The following is a 16042-nucleotide window of genomic DNA, read 5'->3' as shown; positions in this document are numbered from 1 at the left end:
AATTCTCTGAATGACCTTCGGGATATATGTATTTGATATACAATTAATATGAGATGGACACGGATAACACTAATACATGAGTGTGTGCTGCAACAAAGATGCAGAGATATTAATGACGTTCGTCCAGTCTCACCAGAGCCTGGGAATTTTTCAATCATCTAATGGAATAACATGCATTTCTTCTAAAACTCTTGATACAAATGAATTTAAGCTCACCTTACATTAAGGTATACATTTTGGAAGCAGTGAATCCAACAAAAAGATATCAGAGGTCAAAGGGAGGGCTAACATTTCTTGGATACATATTTGTGTTTTCTGTGTGTTAGTTTAGTGAGTCCTCATAAAAAATTGTCTGATATTGTTGGCTACCTGCTCACGTTTTCTCCTCTGTGACCTCTCCTTCTGACTGCAGTCCAGTTTGTTCTGGCAATCAGTCCATTCTCCCTGTGGCTGTGTGCTTTTCCTAAGCTGCTCAGAGGAATGCCAGTCCCCGTGCCGGAGACTGCTTAAGAGGTGGCCGGGTGATGTAGTTCCATGAAAGATTCTGTCTAGAAGTGATGTGTAATGTCACGGCAGCTACTTGTGATGAGGGAGCCTAGCTTAAGGAGAAAGCCAGTGATAGCTGAGCAGGACGATTCCTGGGTCCATCCTGCTTCCATTTAGACACTGAGTTTGACAGCCCAGGAACCATGTCTTGTTAAGCAGGATAATGTTATTTTTCTTTTGATTTAAGTCATTTTGAGTTGAATTTTTGGTACTCTCAGCCAAAATCACTCTAACTGCCATAGGTGCAAACTCTCATTATCCCCATTTCATAGACAAAAGGACTGAAGGGTAAAGACATTAAGTAACCTATCCAAGATCTTACAACTAGTTAAGTGTCCGAATCAGGATCACATTGAAGTCTATCTTATTTCAAAATCTATTGCTTTAGTCTTTGGCTGCACTTCTCCTGCATATATATATATTTATTTGAAATAGGTAACATCAAAGCACTTAAATCCATGTCAAACATTTTAAACAGTTCAGATATATAAAATATGTAATTTGTAAAAAAGCTACCATCTGCCATCTTTTATTTAGCAGTTGGGGACCTTTCTCTGTAAAGGGCCAGGTAAGTAAATGTTTTTGTCCTTTTAGGCTTTGCTGTCTCTACTTAAGCAAATTGTAGCTTAGAAGCAGCCAGAGATAATGTATAAACAAATGAGCTTAGCTGTGTCCAAAACAATTTCACTTACAAAAACAGGCTGTGGGCTCCAATTTGGCCCCTGAACCAGTTTTCTGCCCCCAGGTTTTTTTTTTTTTGGAGCATAATTTATTTACAATGTTGTATTGGTTTCTGCTGTACAACAGCATGAATCAGCTGTAAGTGTATATATATCCAAATTAAATATATCCCCTCCCTCTTGGACCTCCCTCTCCCCGCATCCCACCCCTCTAGGTCATCACAGAGCTCTGAGCTGAGCTCCCTGTGCTATACAGCAGCTTCCCACTAGCTCTCCATTTTACACAGAGTAGTTTATATATGGCAATGCTACTCTCTCAATTCGTCCCACCCTCTCCTTCTCCCCTCATAGGTCAGTTGGTAAAGAATCTGCCTGCAATGCAGGAGACTCCAGTTCAATTCCTGGGTTGGAAAAAATCCCTGGAGAAAGGATAGGCTACCCACTCCAGTATTCTGGCCTGGAGAATTCCATGGACTGTATAGTCCATGGGGTCATAAAGAGTAAGACATGACTCAACGACTTACACTTTCACTTTCACACTTTCTCCTTTTCCCACTTGTTCACAAGTCCATTCTCTATGTCTCCATACCTGCCCTGCAAATTGGTTCATCTGTACCATTTTCAGGATTCCATGTATACATGTTGATATATAATATTTGTTCTTCTCTTTCTGACTTACCTTACTCTGTATGACAGGTGCTAGATTAATTCACATCACTACAAATTACCTGATTTCATTCCTTTTTATGGCTGAGTTGCATTCCTTTGTATATATGTACTACATCTTCTTTATCCATTCATCTGTTGATGGACATTTAGGTTGCTTCCACGTCCTGACTGCTGTAAATAGTGCTGCAATAAACATTGGAGTACATGTGTCTTACCCCTGTTCTTTATGAACTAAATCTGATTCTTAGTTAAGGGTCACCAATGGGGATGGATAAAAGGGGGTGTTGCTAGGTGTACGCATGAAAATCACACCAGAAAGAAGAGGAGACCGGGAGTCCCAGTGTGGGAAGGAAAAAAAGATTTTCCTCTTTGCCAAAACTTGAGGTGTCGAAGAGAGTGATTATGTTTCTCTTTGTAGTGCTGTTTGGGGAATAGCTTAAGTAGTGCTAGTGGTAAATAATCCACCTGTCAGTGTGGGAATTGCAAGAGATGTGGGTTCAATCTCTGGCTCTGGAAGATCCCTTGCACCTGCTTCATTATTCTTGCCTGGAAAATTTCATGGACAGAGGAGCCTGTTAAGCTACAGTCCATGGGCTCGCATAGAGTCAGACACAACTGAGTGACTGAGCATAAAGGTAAAGAGAGTGGAATCTCATGACTTCTTCCCTTAGAGAAGCAAAATCGGAAGGTGGCTAGCCTCTCATCTATACTGTTTTGGAGTTTATATTAAAAATTCCAGATTGTCTCAGCATTGGTTTCATTATTGAATGATCCACAAACACTTTAATATATAGCAGCTCTTTCTGAAAATGAAGAGATAAGGGTCGGAAATGAACAGATGATTATAGCTATTTGATTTCAGCTTTAATTGCTTTCCAACAGGCACAGAGAATGGACCAGTTTTCTCGAAACAATACTTGTTCTGAAACAGAGGTCTGAGAGTCAAGTTTTGTCAATACCACGAAGTGATTGGGGAAGTACACGACGGGTTTCCCTTCTTTCTCATTGCTTGCAGTGTGTGCTCCCTCTCTTTCAAAATCGTGGCATGAAATTGACTGTGACTTTTATGCAGGATCTAAGCTATTGAACAATATTTGTCTCCTTTTACCTATCGATGCACTGAAAACCAAAAGCCTCTGTAGAAAGCCAAGGTGAAAAGACAGCAATGTTTTTACTTCTTCTGCCTTCTGACACTTGCTGATCGACACATCATGTCTCTGTGGATTTGTTTATTCTAGATATTTCATATAAATGAAATCAGATAGCCTCTTGTGTAGCTTCTTTCATTAAGTATTACACTTTTAAGGTTCATCTATGCTGTAGCATATATCAGCGCATTATTACTTTTATTGGTGAATAGTATTCCTGGATATAACACGTTTTTTATCCATTCATCACTTAATGCTTTCATGTTGGGAGTATGCATATGTTTCTATGAATGTTCATGTACAGGTATGGACATTTGTTTTTCATGAACCTTTATTTTCAGTTGTCTTGGGTGTGAACTTAGAAGTATAATTGCTGGTTCATATGATAACTTTGCTTAACATTTTGAGGAATTTCCTAACCATTTTTCAAAGCAGTTGCGCCATTTTTCATTCCTACTAGCAGGATATGTTTTCAGTTTCTTCAAATTCTCTTTGCCAGCACTTGTTAGTGTCATTCTAGTGGGTGTGAGGTGGTATTTCAGTTGATTTTGATGTCTATTTCCATAATAACTAATGATGTTGAATATCCCTCCATATGTTTTTGGATATATGTGTATATTCCTTGAAGAAATTTCTAATAAAATAGAAAGTAATATTTTTAAGGAGAAAATTCACAGGATGAAACTAATATTTACTGGAAGTCAGTACTGCCTTGGGTCCTCTCAACTGTTATAAAAATTGGTAATGAGTCATTTTATAATATTTTAAAATAAAACAGAAAAATTAAGAACTGGTTGAAAAGCAGGTGGACATGGTTGAGCCCAAGAGTCAAACAGGATCAATAGACTTTTCCTTTATGCCATGTGTATTCCAAGCATCTATCTCTTGTTTACATTTTCACAGATTAATAAGATAATCATGACTGAATGAGTCTCTCTCTTCTCCAACATAAGAAAAAAAACATAAATAAAAACTTTTGAGTAGTAATGCAAACAAATCTTTATTCTTTTCCTGAAAGCTGTGTAATAGTAGATTTGTAGACTGCACTTGTCACATCATTGGGTCTAGTAATTGATGGAGACATCTCTCTCTTTATTAATCTAGCCTTTTTAGTGTGTGCTAGGTCACTTCAGTCATGTCCAGTTCTTTGCCTGCCAAGGCTCTGTAGCCTGCCAGGCTCCTCTGTCCATGGGATTCTCCAGACAAGAATACTAGAGTGGGTTGCCATGCCCTCCTCCAGGGGATCTTCCTAATCCAAGGATAGAACCCGTGTCTTTTATGTCTTATGCATTGTCAGGCAGATTCTTTACCGCTAGCATCACCTAGCAAATGGGAAATCTATGAGCTTCCATTTAAGGAATATTTTAATATTTGAAATTCTGTAACCCTATCCAGTCTCTAAACACGTGCTAAGAAGTCAGCAAATTCTGAGTTTGTGAGTACATTTGCCACCCCTCTCCCTGCCTGCACTTAGTGTGGTCTGGGTACTTGACAGTTACACATGCCTGGGGGCAGCCACATGCTTTATGATCTCTGTACTGAGTTCCTCACATCCACCCCAGGAATCAGTGCAATACTCAAGAGGCTTATAGGAAGAGCCCAATGACAGATTGTTAAATAAGTAAATGATTTTAATTGGCATTATATGCAGAAGCATTGAAGAATTAGGTATGTTGGTGCTTAATAAATACATGTTGACTTACTTAGCAAAAGGTAAATGAGGGAAAGAAGTACTTAGTACCCCGTTACAAGACCCATTACCAGTCATCATTCCTATTTCTCATTCAGGTTTCATGGAACCCCATTAATTATACATTTTAATGTATTTAATTTATTCATAATGCTGACAAGCTACAGAGTTTGAATGAAAACTCAGATTTCCAAAGGTATGTTACAAACATTATGAGACATTTTAGGCTAAGCACACATAGCTCCACATACTGAGGCCAAAGCCCAGTGGTGCAAAGAACCACATCTTTCCCCTTTCACTTGGGATGGTCCCTACTGTTACTAAGGAGCTGAACAGCAGTGGAGAGGATGTCTTTTTAAAGAAGTGAAATTAGTTATCTGTAGGAGGTTTGGGGAAAATGCAATTGTTGTATAACCTGATTGCATTTCCCTAAGACCTAAAGGTTGTCAAAGTGATAAATGACTTAGTGACAATCAATTCTAGGTTGTCTGCTTTGAACAAAAGTGGCATTTTGGGGGCTAACTCTGCATTGTTGAGCACTTATATTTTGAGGTAGCAATTCTTCTGTCTTTTCCCTTTATCTTTTTTTTTTTTTTTTTAAAGTTTGTATATGTTGAACTTCAAGTGCCTTAAGTTTCCAAGGACTCTTGACGTTTAGTGCATTTCTGCTGACCCTTCATGTCTTCTTGGTCCTGATACTTGGGTTGCACATTTGCATTTCTTGTCCTCACTGCCATGTGTTCTAGGAAATTGTAGCTGTTCCATCTGATTTAGCATTTATTTATCATTTCTTGTGTATCTGGCAATATGGTAACTGAGGTGGGGGCTGGAGATGCAGGACAGCTTGAAGACATAGCCCTGGTACTTAAACATGGAGCACTTCAGCTTTTACAGTCCTTAATATCATTTTCATAATTGTTTATGTCAGCCAGAGTGGGTACTCCCTAAAGTCTCTTTGAAAGTTTATTTGGGAAACTTCTCTTTCTTATTTTATTTTTAATTGGAGGGTAATTGCTTTATGATGTTGTGTTGAACAATGTGAATTGGCTGTAAGTATACATATAATCCCTTCCCTCTTCAGCCTCCCTCCCAACTCCCCATCCAACCCCTCTAGGTCATCACAGAGTACCAGCTGAGCTCCCTATGCTACTGCTGCTAAGTTGCTTCAGTTGTGTCCGACTCTGTGCGACCCCATAGACGGCAGCCCACAAGGCTCCCCCGTCCCTGGGATTCTCCAGGCAAGAGTACTGGAGTGGGGTGCCATTGCCTTCTCTGGAGCTCCCTATGCTATATAGCAACTTTCCCTAGCTTCCTACTAGCTATCTATTTTACATATGGTAGTGTATATATTGTCAATGCTGCTTAGTCAATTCATCCCACCCTCTCCTTCCCCCAGGCTTCCCTGCTAGCTCAGCTGGTAAAGAAGCCTCCTGAAGGGCAAGAGACCCTGATTTGACTCCTGAGTTGGGAAGATCTACTGGAAAGGGGTAGACTACCCACTCCAGTATTCTTGGGCTTCCCTTGTGGTTCACACAGCAAAGAATCCGCCTGCAATGCGGGAGACCTGGGTTCAATCCCTAAGTTTGAAAGATCCCCTGGAGGAGGGATGGGCTACCCACTCCAGTATTCTGGCCTAGAGAATTCCATGGACAGAGGAACTTGGCAGGCTACAGTCCATGGGGTCCCAAAGAGTCGGACAAGACCGAAAGACTTTCGCTCACTTTACTCCTTCCCCCGCTGTGTCCGTGCGTCTGCTCTTTACATCTGCATTTCTATTCCTGCCCTGAAAATAGGTTCACCGGTGCCATTTGGGGAACTCCTCTTGATTGACTTTTTTTCACACCCAGAATTACAGGGAAGATCCCAAGGATGGAGGTGGTGGCTGGGGTAGGGTCAGGATTGAGAGTACCAAGCTAAGTGAAATAAGTTAGGAAAAGACAAATACTACATAATATCTGCAAGGATATCCAACCAGTCCATCCTAAAGGAGATCAGTCCTGGGTGTTCATTGGAAGGACTGATGCTGAAGCTGAAACTCCAGTACTTTGGCCACCTAATGCGAAGAGTTGACCCATTGGAAAAGACTCTGATGCTGGGAGGGATTGGGGGCAGGAGAAGAAGGGACGACAGAGGATGAGATGGCTGGATGGCATCACCGACTCGATGGACATGAGTTTGAGTGAACTCTGGGAGTTGGTGATGGACAGGGAGGCCTGGCGCACTGAGATTCATGGGGTCGCAAAGAGTCAGACATGACTGAGCGACTGAACTGAACTGATATAATATCACTTTTATGTGGAATCTAAAAATTCTAGACTTAAAGAAACTGAGAGTAAAATGATGCTTCTAATCATCTCTCAGTGGATTCTAGTTAAGCACACAGTGGAAGTAACATGTTTCCTATGCAAAGACAACATTAAGGTTAAGACTAGTTATCATCTGAACTCACTTTCCAAGACGTTCTCACACAGAAAGGAGTGTGGAGCTCAAAGACACGGGTGTTCTCTCTTTGGACTCTTACATTTATTTTTCTGCTTCTGCCCTGACACTTGGCATAGTCTGCAAATGCTTAAGCAGGGATTCAGACCTAGACCTGTAGGGCCCATGTCTGTACTGCTTATGCCTTCTTCATGATCCATACAGAGAAGGAAGTGCTTGGATTTCTGAACATTAACCAAAAGGATCTGAATAAAATCTAAGATTTTTAGAAAGGGAAAGATTTTAAGTAAGTAAAGTGAATGACGTTCATTTTTATGAAAGAATCTGAAGAATCATGTCAATGTTTAGACATGATTTCAAAGCTGCAATAGCATGTAAAGGAAATGTGAGAGAAATAGAAACTCCCAGTGTCAAGCACTGTCTTTATTTCAGGTTTTATTCCCACCTACCATTTCTGAATACTTTTCTTACAGTTTCAGTATGTGCTCAGAAAAATGGGTGTAGGGTGGATGGGGAGAAGATGAATGGATTCCTGAAAAATATCACTTCCTAATGTTATTACATTGATTCATAATAAAGTGACTAACAATATTTGGCAAGAAGAGCCTTGACTATACACATCTTAAAAGAGTCTGGGACTCAGCAGGTGAGCTGCAGAGGATTGAAGGATGCTCACTGTGGAGCTGGGCTTCTCTGGGTTTTAATTTTGCCTTTCCATTTACTAGCTGTGAAATTCTGAGCATATTGCATGATCCCTCTATGCTTCAGTTTCCTTTCTGCAAAATATTTATATCTGATTAATAGGTTTATTCCAAACATTATTATCACGTGTTAACTTCTAAGGTCTCTGTTATGCTAAGACTGTCTGGTTTCAAGTGTTGTACCTATAAGAGCTAAAGACAGGTCTAGACCATGAGATGGAGAAGGTGATGGGCACTCCACTCCAGTACTCTTGCCTGGAAAATCCCATGGATGGAGGAGCCTGGTGGGCTGCAGTCAGTCCATGGGGTCGCAAAGAGTCAGATAGGACTGAGCGACTTCACTTTCACTTTTCACTTTCATGCATTGGAGAAGGAAATGGCAACGCACTCCAGTGTTCTTGCCTGGAGAATCCCAGGGACGGGGGAGCCTGGTGGGCTGCCGTCTCTCGGGTCGCACAGAGTTGGACACGACTGAAGTGACTTAGCAGCAGCAGCAGCATCAGCAGACCATGAGAGGGTCTGATATATAGCAGTGTGCTTCGTTAGTTATATTGACTGTTAAAGTTCCACAGTGATTTTATTCTACTTGGTAAATCACCATTGCTCCTATTCCCCTGAAGAAAACCTCTCCATGACATCCATTATGACCTGCACAGAGTACCTAAACTTCCTCACTTATTATTGCAGAAACCAAAGAGTTATGATCTGGCCCCACAAGGACCCTGCTCTATCTATGAATTGATTTATTCTGATTAGACTTGTTATCTCCATACTGCTTATTAAATATTTTAAATATCACATCTGTGTATACTTGACAGGCAAGACATTTGAAATTAGGAGAAAGTTCTTGAATAAACAAACATACAACTATTTATTGAGAAACAATAAACTATTTTTCACCTGAAACCAATGGACATTAAAAAAAAATAAACCCTGATTATTAGCAATCAGCCTCAGGTACATTCACATAGGCATAGATATATTTTTCACCATTTAGCTTCAAGAACTTTATTATGGTACAGTGTTCCAAGGTGGTGTTTACCTTATCGTGCTGAAGGTATGTGGGTGTCTCTGATGTTGGTATAATCCTCACTTTTATAGCCATTAAAATACTTATTCACTCTGAAAGCATACATTAAATATCTGCTATATGTCAGGTCCTGGGATAAATGATAAGGATTTAGAGGTGACTTTGCCAGGTCCACAGGAGCTTGGAGACTGGTTTGGGAAAAAAGTTCGGTAGATATGTAAACAGTTGAATTGTAGTTCAGGAATCATTCATGGATTAGAGGGAGAAATGAAGTGTTATTGGAATTTCGAATACTTGTATCCTGAGAGATCTGGAGAAGGGTTCAGTAGGAGCTCACATTTTACATAGATTTTAAACAGTGAGAAATGTTTTGCCAGATGAAGACCTATTGTCTGTGTATAGGTCAAAAGAATAGCGTATATAAAGTCACAAGGTCGTAAAAGGCCTGATCTGTTCCAGTGTTCGTGCAGCCCAGGGAATGTGAGAGGAACATGGGAAAGTGAAGCCTTTCGTGTTTGGCTTATGTGGGGAATTGCAGGAGAAGCACTTGTTAATGAGATCACCAGGGGATTTTAGGCAGCTAGGGCACGCTATCAGGTGGGTGCGTCACCTGCTTTCTGAGCAGAGGACTCTCGCAGCAGCACAGGGAGAGTAAACCAGAGGCTCTTGCTACAGGACCAAGAGGCTCTCAGCCGCTGTACATCACATAAAAGTGCTTCAGGGAGATAAAGATATCATAGAGAATGAACACTTCCCAATTTGAAAGTCATCCTTACAAGGAAAATCAATCCCAGAGGGTTGTTTAGGGAGTGGGCATGGTATAGAAGGAGAGCTGGGTAATTGAGGGCTAAATTGGCCCCTCATTTAAATACCTCAATGCGCCTGATTTGGAAAAGAGGCCCAGCTCGGAAACCAGTTAGCATCAGCTAAGGTCCTGTGCTGGAGAAGCTCGAAAGGCCTCGCCAATAGGCCTCATGGATTTAACCTCGGTGTTCTCCTTCCTTCTGGAAACCAAGATTGGATAACCACCTACAGAGGGCCATGTTCTTTCCTGGGCTGACAGTATTGGGAATTTCTCTCTACATGCTGCTGCTCCCATATAAGTGAAGTCTGAAAAAGTGGGAAGCTGTCCTGCTGGCAGCCAGTCTGCGATGTTTCCAAAAGGGTAAATGTGGTATTCCAGCCAGCTACTCTGTGACTTTACTTGGAACAAGAGGGACACAAGGCCGCTCTACAAAAAATCTTCCGAATATCTCCGTCTTCTGATCCATGAGAGGAAGTGACTGTTGCTCTTTGTCAGTGATAAATCCTCTTCTGTCCTGGGTTTTTAAGCGATGTGTTCGTGGTAAGATGGCCCCTGTTTTTCTGAAGGTTAATTCAGCCCATGGGGTAGTTGCTGTACAGTTTAAACTCCCCAGCCAGGCTGTTTTTAGAAAGAATTAAGTCTCTATGGGGATTTTAAACTCCTCATCTCTAAGGTAAAAGTCTCCAATTCAGGGTTGGTGGGAGGATATTTTCTGCTTGAAAGAGTGAATGACAAAGAAAGGAAAATGAGGGGAGTAGGGCCCTGACCTAAATGAGGGGATCCCCATGAGAAGAGCCCTGTGCTTGGTGATAAAACCTGAGGGATTTTGTAGAGAAGAACTAGCTAATGGCAGTTTATTTATTTTTTTGCTGTATGTTCTGATGTCTCATAATACATGCTCTGGATGAAATCTATAGATTACTGTGAGAGTCTGTGGGGTGCAGGGTAGCTCCCTGGAGAGAGGAGCCTGTGCAAAGGTTTCAGTGGGTGTGGATTCGGCCAAACAGCTGTTGCCAATGTACTGAAAAGGCAGGCAGGTATTATGTATGAGGTGAGGACAGAAACAGACAAGGGCTTAGAAGGATTTTGATTGTCTTAATAAGAGCTAGGGATAGCCACTAAATCATTTTCCAGAAGTTTTTTTTTTTGCATTATGTGTTGTATACACATTATGCAAACTGATTGTAATGTGGGTAATTCATTTTAGGGTGACAAGCAGGTATACAGTAGACTTATAATGAATATTCCAGGTGAGATAAGGTGGGAAGATGTGGTAGATTCTGGAGATGCTTAGGAAGTAGAATCACCCACTGATGTTTGATGATTCATGTGGAGGGTTGGAGGGTGGACTTCTGGCCTGCCCAAGCGAGTCAACAGTGGGACATTAGTTGTGATTTAGAATCCTGAAGGAAGAATAGGGTTGTGGGGGAAGAACAAGAGTTTAGTTTTCTACCAGTTAATTTGTAGGTGTCTTTGGGATACCCATCAGGACGGGAGAGGTAGACAGATTGAGCCCAGAAAAGCCTGCAGGATGGTAGATTGAACTCAGGTGTAACTTTGAGAGTTATTGTCATGCAGATGACATCAGGCAGGATCACCCAAGACAGCTGTTCTCAGAGTTTAGAGTGTATGCAAATTATCTGGAGAGCTTGGTAAGCAGCAACTCACCACTCGCCTCTAGAGTTTCCGATGCAGTAGGTCTGGAATCGGGCTCATGGGTTATCATTGCTCATATACTCTCAGATAATGCCAATACTGCTGGTCTAAGGACCACGCCCAGAGGAGCCCTCACCTAGAGACAAGTAAAAGTTGGTTTTCCCCCACCCATCCCACCAAAAAAAGGAAAAAGAAGCGGTCCCTGGGAAGCAGTCTAGTGGAACAAGTCAGACTGTGTTGGTCGAATCCAGAAGCTTCCAGCTCAGAACCATGTGATATTGGGTAAATGACATAAATCTCTAAGATTTAATTTCCCCATTTATAAAATGAGGATGGTAAGTAGTAGCATAAATTCATAGTGTTATCTTAAGGCCAAAAGATAGCTAAAGGAAAATGCTTAGTGTCCCACTGGAGTATATGTTAGTGTTATTTAAAAACTATTCCCTGAGTAATCTACTTTAAATACAAGTTAGGTGACAGAAACCAAGAAGAAAGGGGAAGATCAGCATTATGTAATAGTAGGAGCCAATGAAAGGTTTTTCATGAATATGGGAGTGACAGAGTATTGGATGCTTCTGAGAGTTCAAGCAAGATGAGGGGGGAAAAAAACTTTAAAAAATCTATTGGATTTAGAAATTGCCAGCGATGTAGACTGAACCATTTTATAGGTTGATGTGGGGAGCAGAGGGATGGTGCTTCAGTGACACTAGCTAGTATTTCTTTTTATGCATCTCAGTCTAACTTTTTAAAAGTTTAATTGGAGGCTAATTACAATATTGTGGTTTTTGCCACACATCGACATGAATCAGCCATGGGTGCACATGTGTCCCCCACCTCAACCGCCCTTCCACTCCCCCCCCCCCACCCCATCCCTCTGGGTTATCCCAGAGCACCAGCTTTGAGTGCCCTGCTTCATGTATCGAACTTGCACTGGTCATCTATTTCACATATGGTAATATACATGTTTCAATGCTATTCTCTCAAACCATCCCGCCCTTGCCTTCTCCCACATAGTCCAAAAGTGTGTTCCTTACATCTGTGTCTCTTTTACTCACTGGTATTTTTTTTTAACTATTGTGACTGAATGCAGTTTGTATAGGTATGTGTATATGTACACGTAGAAGGGCATATATTCAGCTTTAGGGTAAATGTTGCATTTACCCTATAAATATTTTTTACCTAAATAGCGTTTATTTACCCTGTAGATAAAATCCCCAATAAATGCATTATCATTGAATAAACTATGTCCTGTGTAGGTTTATTTAACTTAATACAGTTTTTAAAAACAATATTTCAAGCTGAAACTTGGCCCAGGTATGTCACACAGGTTTGATATGGGTCCTTTCTACATGTTTTTTTTTTTTTTTTTGCCAGAATTGATGGCTCTGGGATTCCTCAGGAACTGTTAGTTCCCACAGCAGCACTGTGACTCAACTGAACTTTTAAATTCCTTGCCCAACACTCCCCAATTCTCCCACGCCAACAAAGTGAACAATTGTCTGATATTTGGCAGCAGGGAGAAAGCTATCTTTGCTTTTTGCCAACTGAGAAATGGTTTGTTTCCCTTTCAAACACCACTGCATTCTTCTTGCAATTTTCCTTGACCGTTAATACTTTATAACTCAGTTTCATCCTGTGTGCCTTCCTGGGAGCCTGGTAAGTGGCAGATTCTAGAGAGGATTTTAATGTATGGCAGCATGTCTCATTTACACAGCTTCCATCCATGGAAGACCTTGCCAGAGTCGACAACCATATTTAAATGGCTTCTAGACTGTAAAGATATTTTGCTAATACTAAATCTGGTAGATTGTGTCACCAGATTCTAATTTTTCTTAGAGAATTGTCGTGTCATGAATTTAGTAGGGGAAGGAGGAAAGTGCTTCATGAATCTGACACTTGCAAGTCAGGCATAGGAAGATGGATTTAGGGTCTAAGCTATGCCTTGTCACTCTCTTCCTCAGGTCTTTCTGCTCTTCCTATCTAGAATTCATTTTCCTCTGCCAATTAAATCATGCCCATTCAAGACGTAGCTCCAATGCCAACCCTTTGGGAAGCCTTTAGAGATAACTACAGCATGAATTAAGCTCTCCCTTTCTCTGATTATCTGCTACAATTATTATCTGTAATAGCCCATTTAGCACTCTTGTTCCTGCAACAAAATCTGTGTTCCCACAGTATGCAGGGTTGTGCTGGCAAAAGAGAAAACCTTCATAAGTAATATTCAGGTTCAAGTTAGTACTTAGGGGAGAAAACCAGTCATTGTTTTCATTCATTAATAAATTAACTTTCATTGCAAAATCTGCTGGGATTTCTGTCTTCCAGCCTTACATTTTCTTCCCATTTTGCCTTTAATGAATTAACCACCACCATTTCCCACTGTGCATTTAATTACCGTACTGATTGCTTACTATGTATGCTATGTGATGTGGAAAGAATACAGAACTTAAAAGCAAAATATTCTTCCTGATCTCCAAAGAGACCAAAACCCATAAAAATAAAGGAAAACACATTGACTACATAAAAAAAATGCCATGTGAATGTCTGGATAGTTGAATAGCCTCTGTGGTCCCAAGTGAATGGGCGCTATTTATCAAACTAGCAACCACACATCCTTGACCTGAGACCTTGAACTTGGCTCAGGTGCTTGGAAGACCCATCCTTACTACCATCTCCATTCATCTTAAGCCTTCAGTTCAGTCGCTCAGTCATGTCCAACTCTTTGCAACCCCATGGGCTGTAGCATGCCAGGCTTCCTTTTCCATCACCAACTGCCGGAGCTTGCTCAAACTCATGCCCGTCAAGTCGGTAATGCCATCCAACCATTTCATTCTCTGTTGTCCCCTTCTCCTGCCTTCAATCTTTCCCAGCATCAGGGTCTTTTCCAATGAGTCAGTTCTTTGCATCAGGTGACCAAAGTATTGGAGTTTCAGCTTCAGCATCAGGCCTTCCAATGAATATTCAGGGTTGATTTCCTTTAGAATTGACTGGTTTGATCTCCTTGCAGTTCAAGGGACCTTCATGCTCTTTCAGAATATTTTTCCTGCTTATTTTTTCCTCCTGTCTTTGCCTCTAGTTTGTGGAGTTGATTTTATGCTCTTATAAAATTCTAAGCACTTTACTTAAATTGCTTTTGGAACTCTTCTCATTTCCTAACTTCTAAACATTTATTCGTTTAGAATTTTTCTTTTATGATGATAACAAGGTGTATACACTTGACTATATAGAACATTTAGAAAAACACTCGTGTTATAAAAAGATCATTCTTCTATGAACAACTATTGTGTGCACCTGTGTCAGGCCATCTGTGAAGTGAAGTGAAAGTCGCTCAGTCATGTCCGACTCTCTGTGACCCCATGGACTATACAGTCCATGGAATTCTCCAGGCCAGAATACTGGAGTGGGTAGCCTTTCCCTTCTCCAGGGGATCTTCCCAACCCAGGGATCGAATCCAGGTCTCCCGCATTGCAGGTGGATTCTTTACCAGCTAAGCCACAAGGGAAGCCCCAGGCCATCTGTAAGGCTGTGGATCAGAGATGTGAAGAATTCTGTGCAAGCTCCTGGTCCAGTAAGATGTGGAGTTCATGAGCTAATGTGGGAGAGAGGTGCCTGATAAGGAAGTACTTTGGAGTAAGGGAGAGTCTTGGAGGTACTTTGGAGTAAGGGAGCATCTTGGAAGACAAATCCAAATTTATGGAAATATTTGATCCCTTTTGGTTTACTTGCTTGGAACTTTACCCTGGTAATTTTTTGAAGACAAAGAGAACTCTGTAACAATATTATTTATCAGATATCATTCCTAGAAAGAGAAGATGTACTTTTGAACTTTTAAAACATGACAAAATAGTACCATATACTGCAGCTATCTATCTTATATTTGTAATGTACTCAATATGTCAAAAACAAATGTAAACCTATATGGATGGGCTTCTATATGTATGTGCTACATATATGGAGGTGGCACGGTGGTAAAGGATCCCCTTGCCAATGCAGGGGACGGAGGATTTGGGAGTTCGATCCCTGGGTTGGGCAGATCCCCTAGAGAAGGAAATGGCAAACCACTCCAATATGATTGCCTGGAAAATTCCATGGACAGAAGAGTTTGGGGGGCTATAGTCCATGGGGTTCCAAAGATTCAGACACAACTGAGTGACTGAGCTTACATATATGTATATACTTATAAGCATAGATATAAATATCAGAGGGTATCATACAAATTGCTACTGTCTCTCTGTTGGACTATGTTTGTTCATAAGTAATACAAAGCCTAACAGTGATTTAGACATAGTATACATATGATTTACTTTACCAAAGTATGTCGGAGAAGGCAATGGCACCAAAGTATGTAGGTGATCTTAAGAGAAAGCATAGAAGCCAGTGATATCATTAAGGAAATCTTCTATCTTTCCACCCACATATTTGGTATGATGCCTTACAATATAAAATTTCACCTTACGGTGAATTTGATTTACCTTTCCCAACACCTCTGTTATTTTAGGAGACTAGTGCTATATGGCGGAGAAGGCAATGTCACCTCACTCCAGTACTCTTGCTTGGAAAATCCCATGGATGGAGGAGCCTGGTGGGCTGCAGTCCATGGGGTCACGAAGAGTCAGACACGACTGAGCGACTTCACTTTCACTTTTCTGCATTGGCAACCCACTCCAGTGCTCTTGCCTGG

The 16042-nt window shown here is 41.0% G+C and overlaps 1 protein-coding gene across 8 annotated transcripts in view; it reads left to right on the top strand.

The window, feature by feature from the left end:
• The window catches only part of NRG3 (neuregulin 3), a 1239421-nt gene that overhangs the window by 504090 nt on the left and 719289 nt on the right, over positions 1-16042 (top strand). Inside the window, exon 1 of one of the 8 annotated variants that reach the window (XM_086382918.1) lies at positions 9456-10248. The exons of the other annotated variants lie outside the window; for them this stretch is intronic. Coding sequence (XP_086239044.1) covers positions 10173-10248 — 76 coding nt within the window. The 5' untranslated portion in view covers positions 9456-10172. Of the gene's footprint in view, positions 1-9455; positions 10249-16042 lie in introns of those variants that run through there. 8 annotated transcript variants of the gene reach the window in all.

The sequence above is a fragment of the Bos grunniens genome, chromosome 28, assembly GCF_055505025.1.
Source record: "Bos grunniens cultivar Pamir isolate PY7600 chromosome 28, Bosgru_T2T1.0, whole genome shotgun sequence".
In the NCBI taxonomy this organism is placed as follows: Eukaryota; Metazoa; Chordata; class Mammalia; order Artiodactyla; family Bovidae; genus Bos; species Bos grunniens.
Note: the sequence above shows the minus strand (reverse complement) of the source record. Positions and strands in the feature narration are given on the sequence as shown.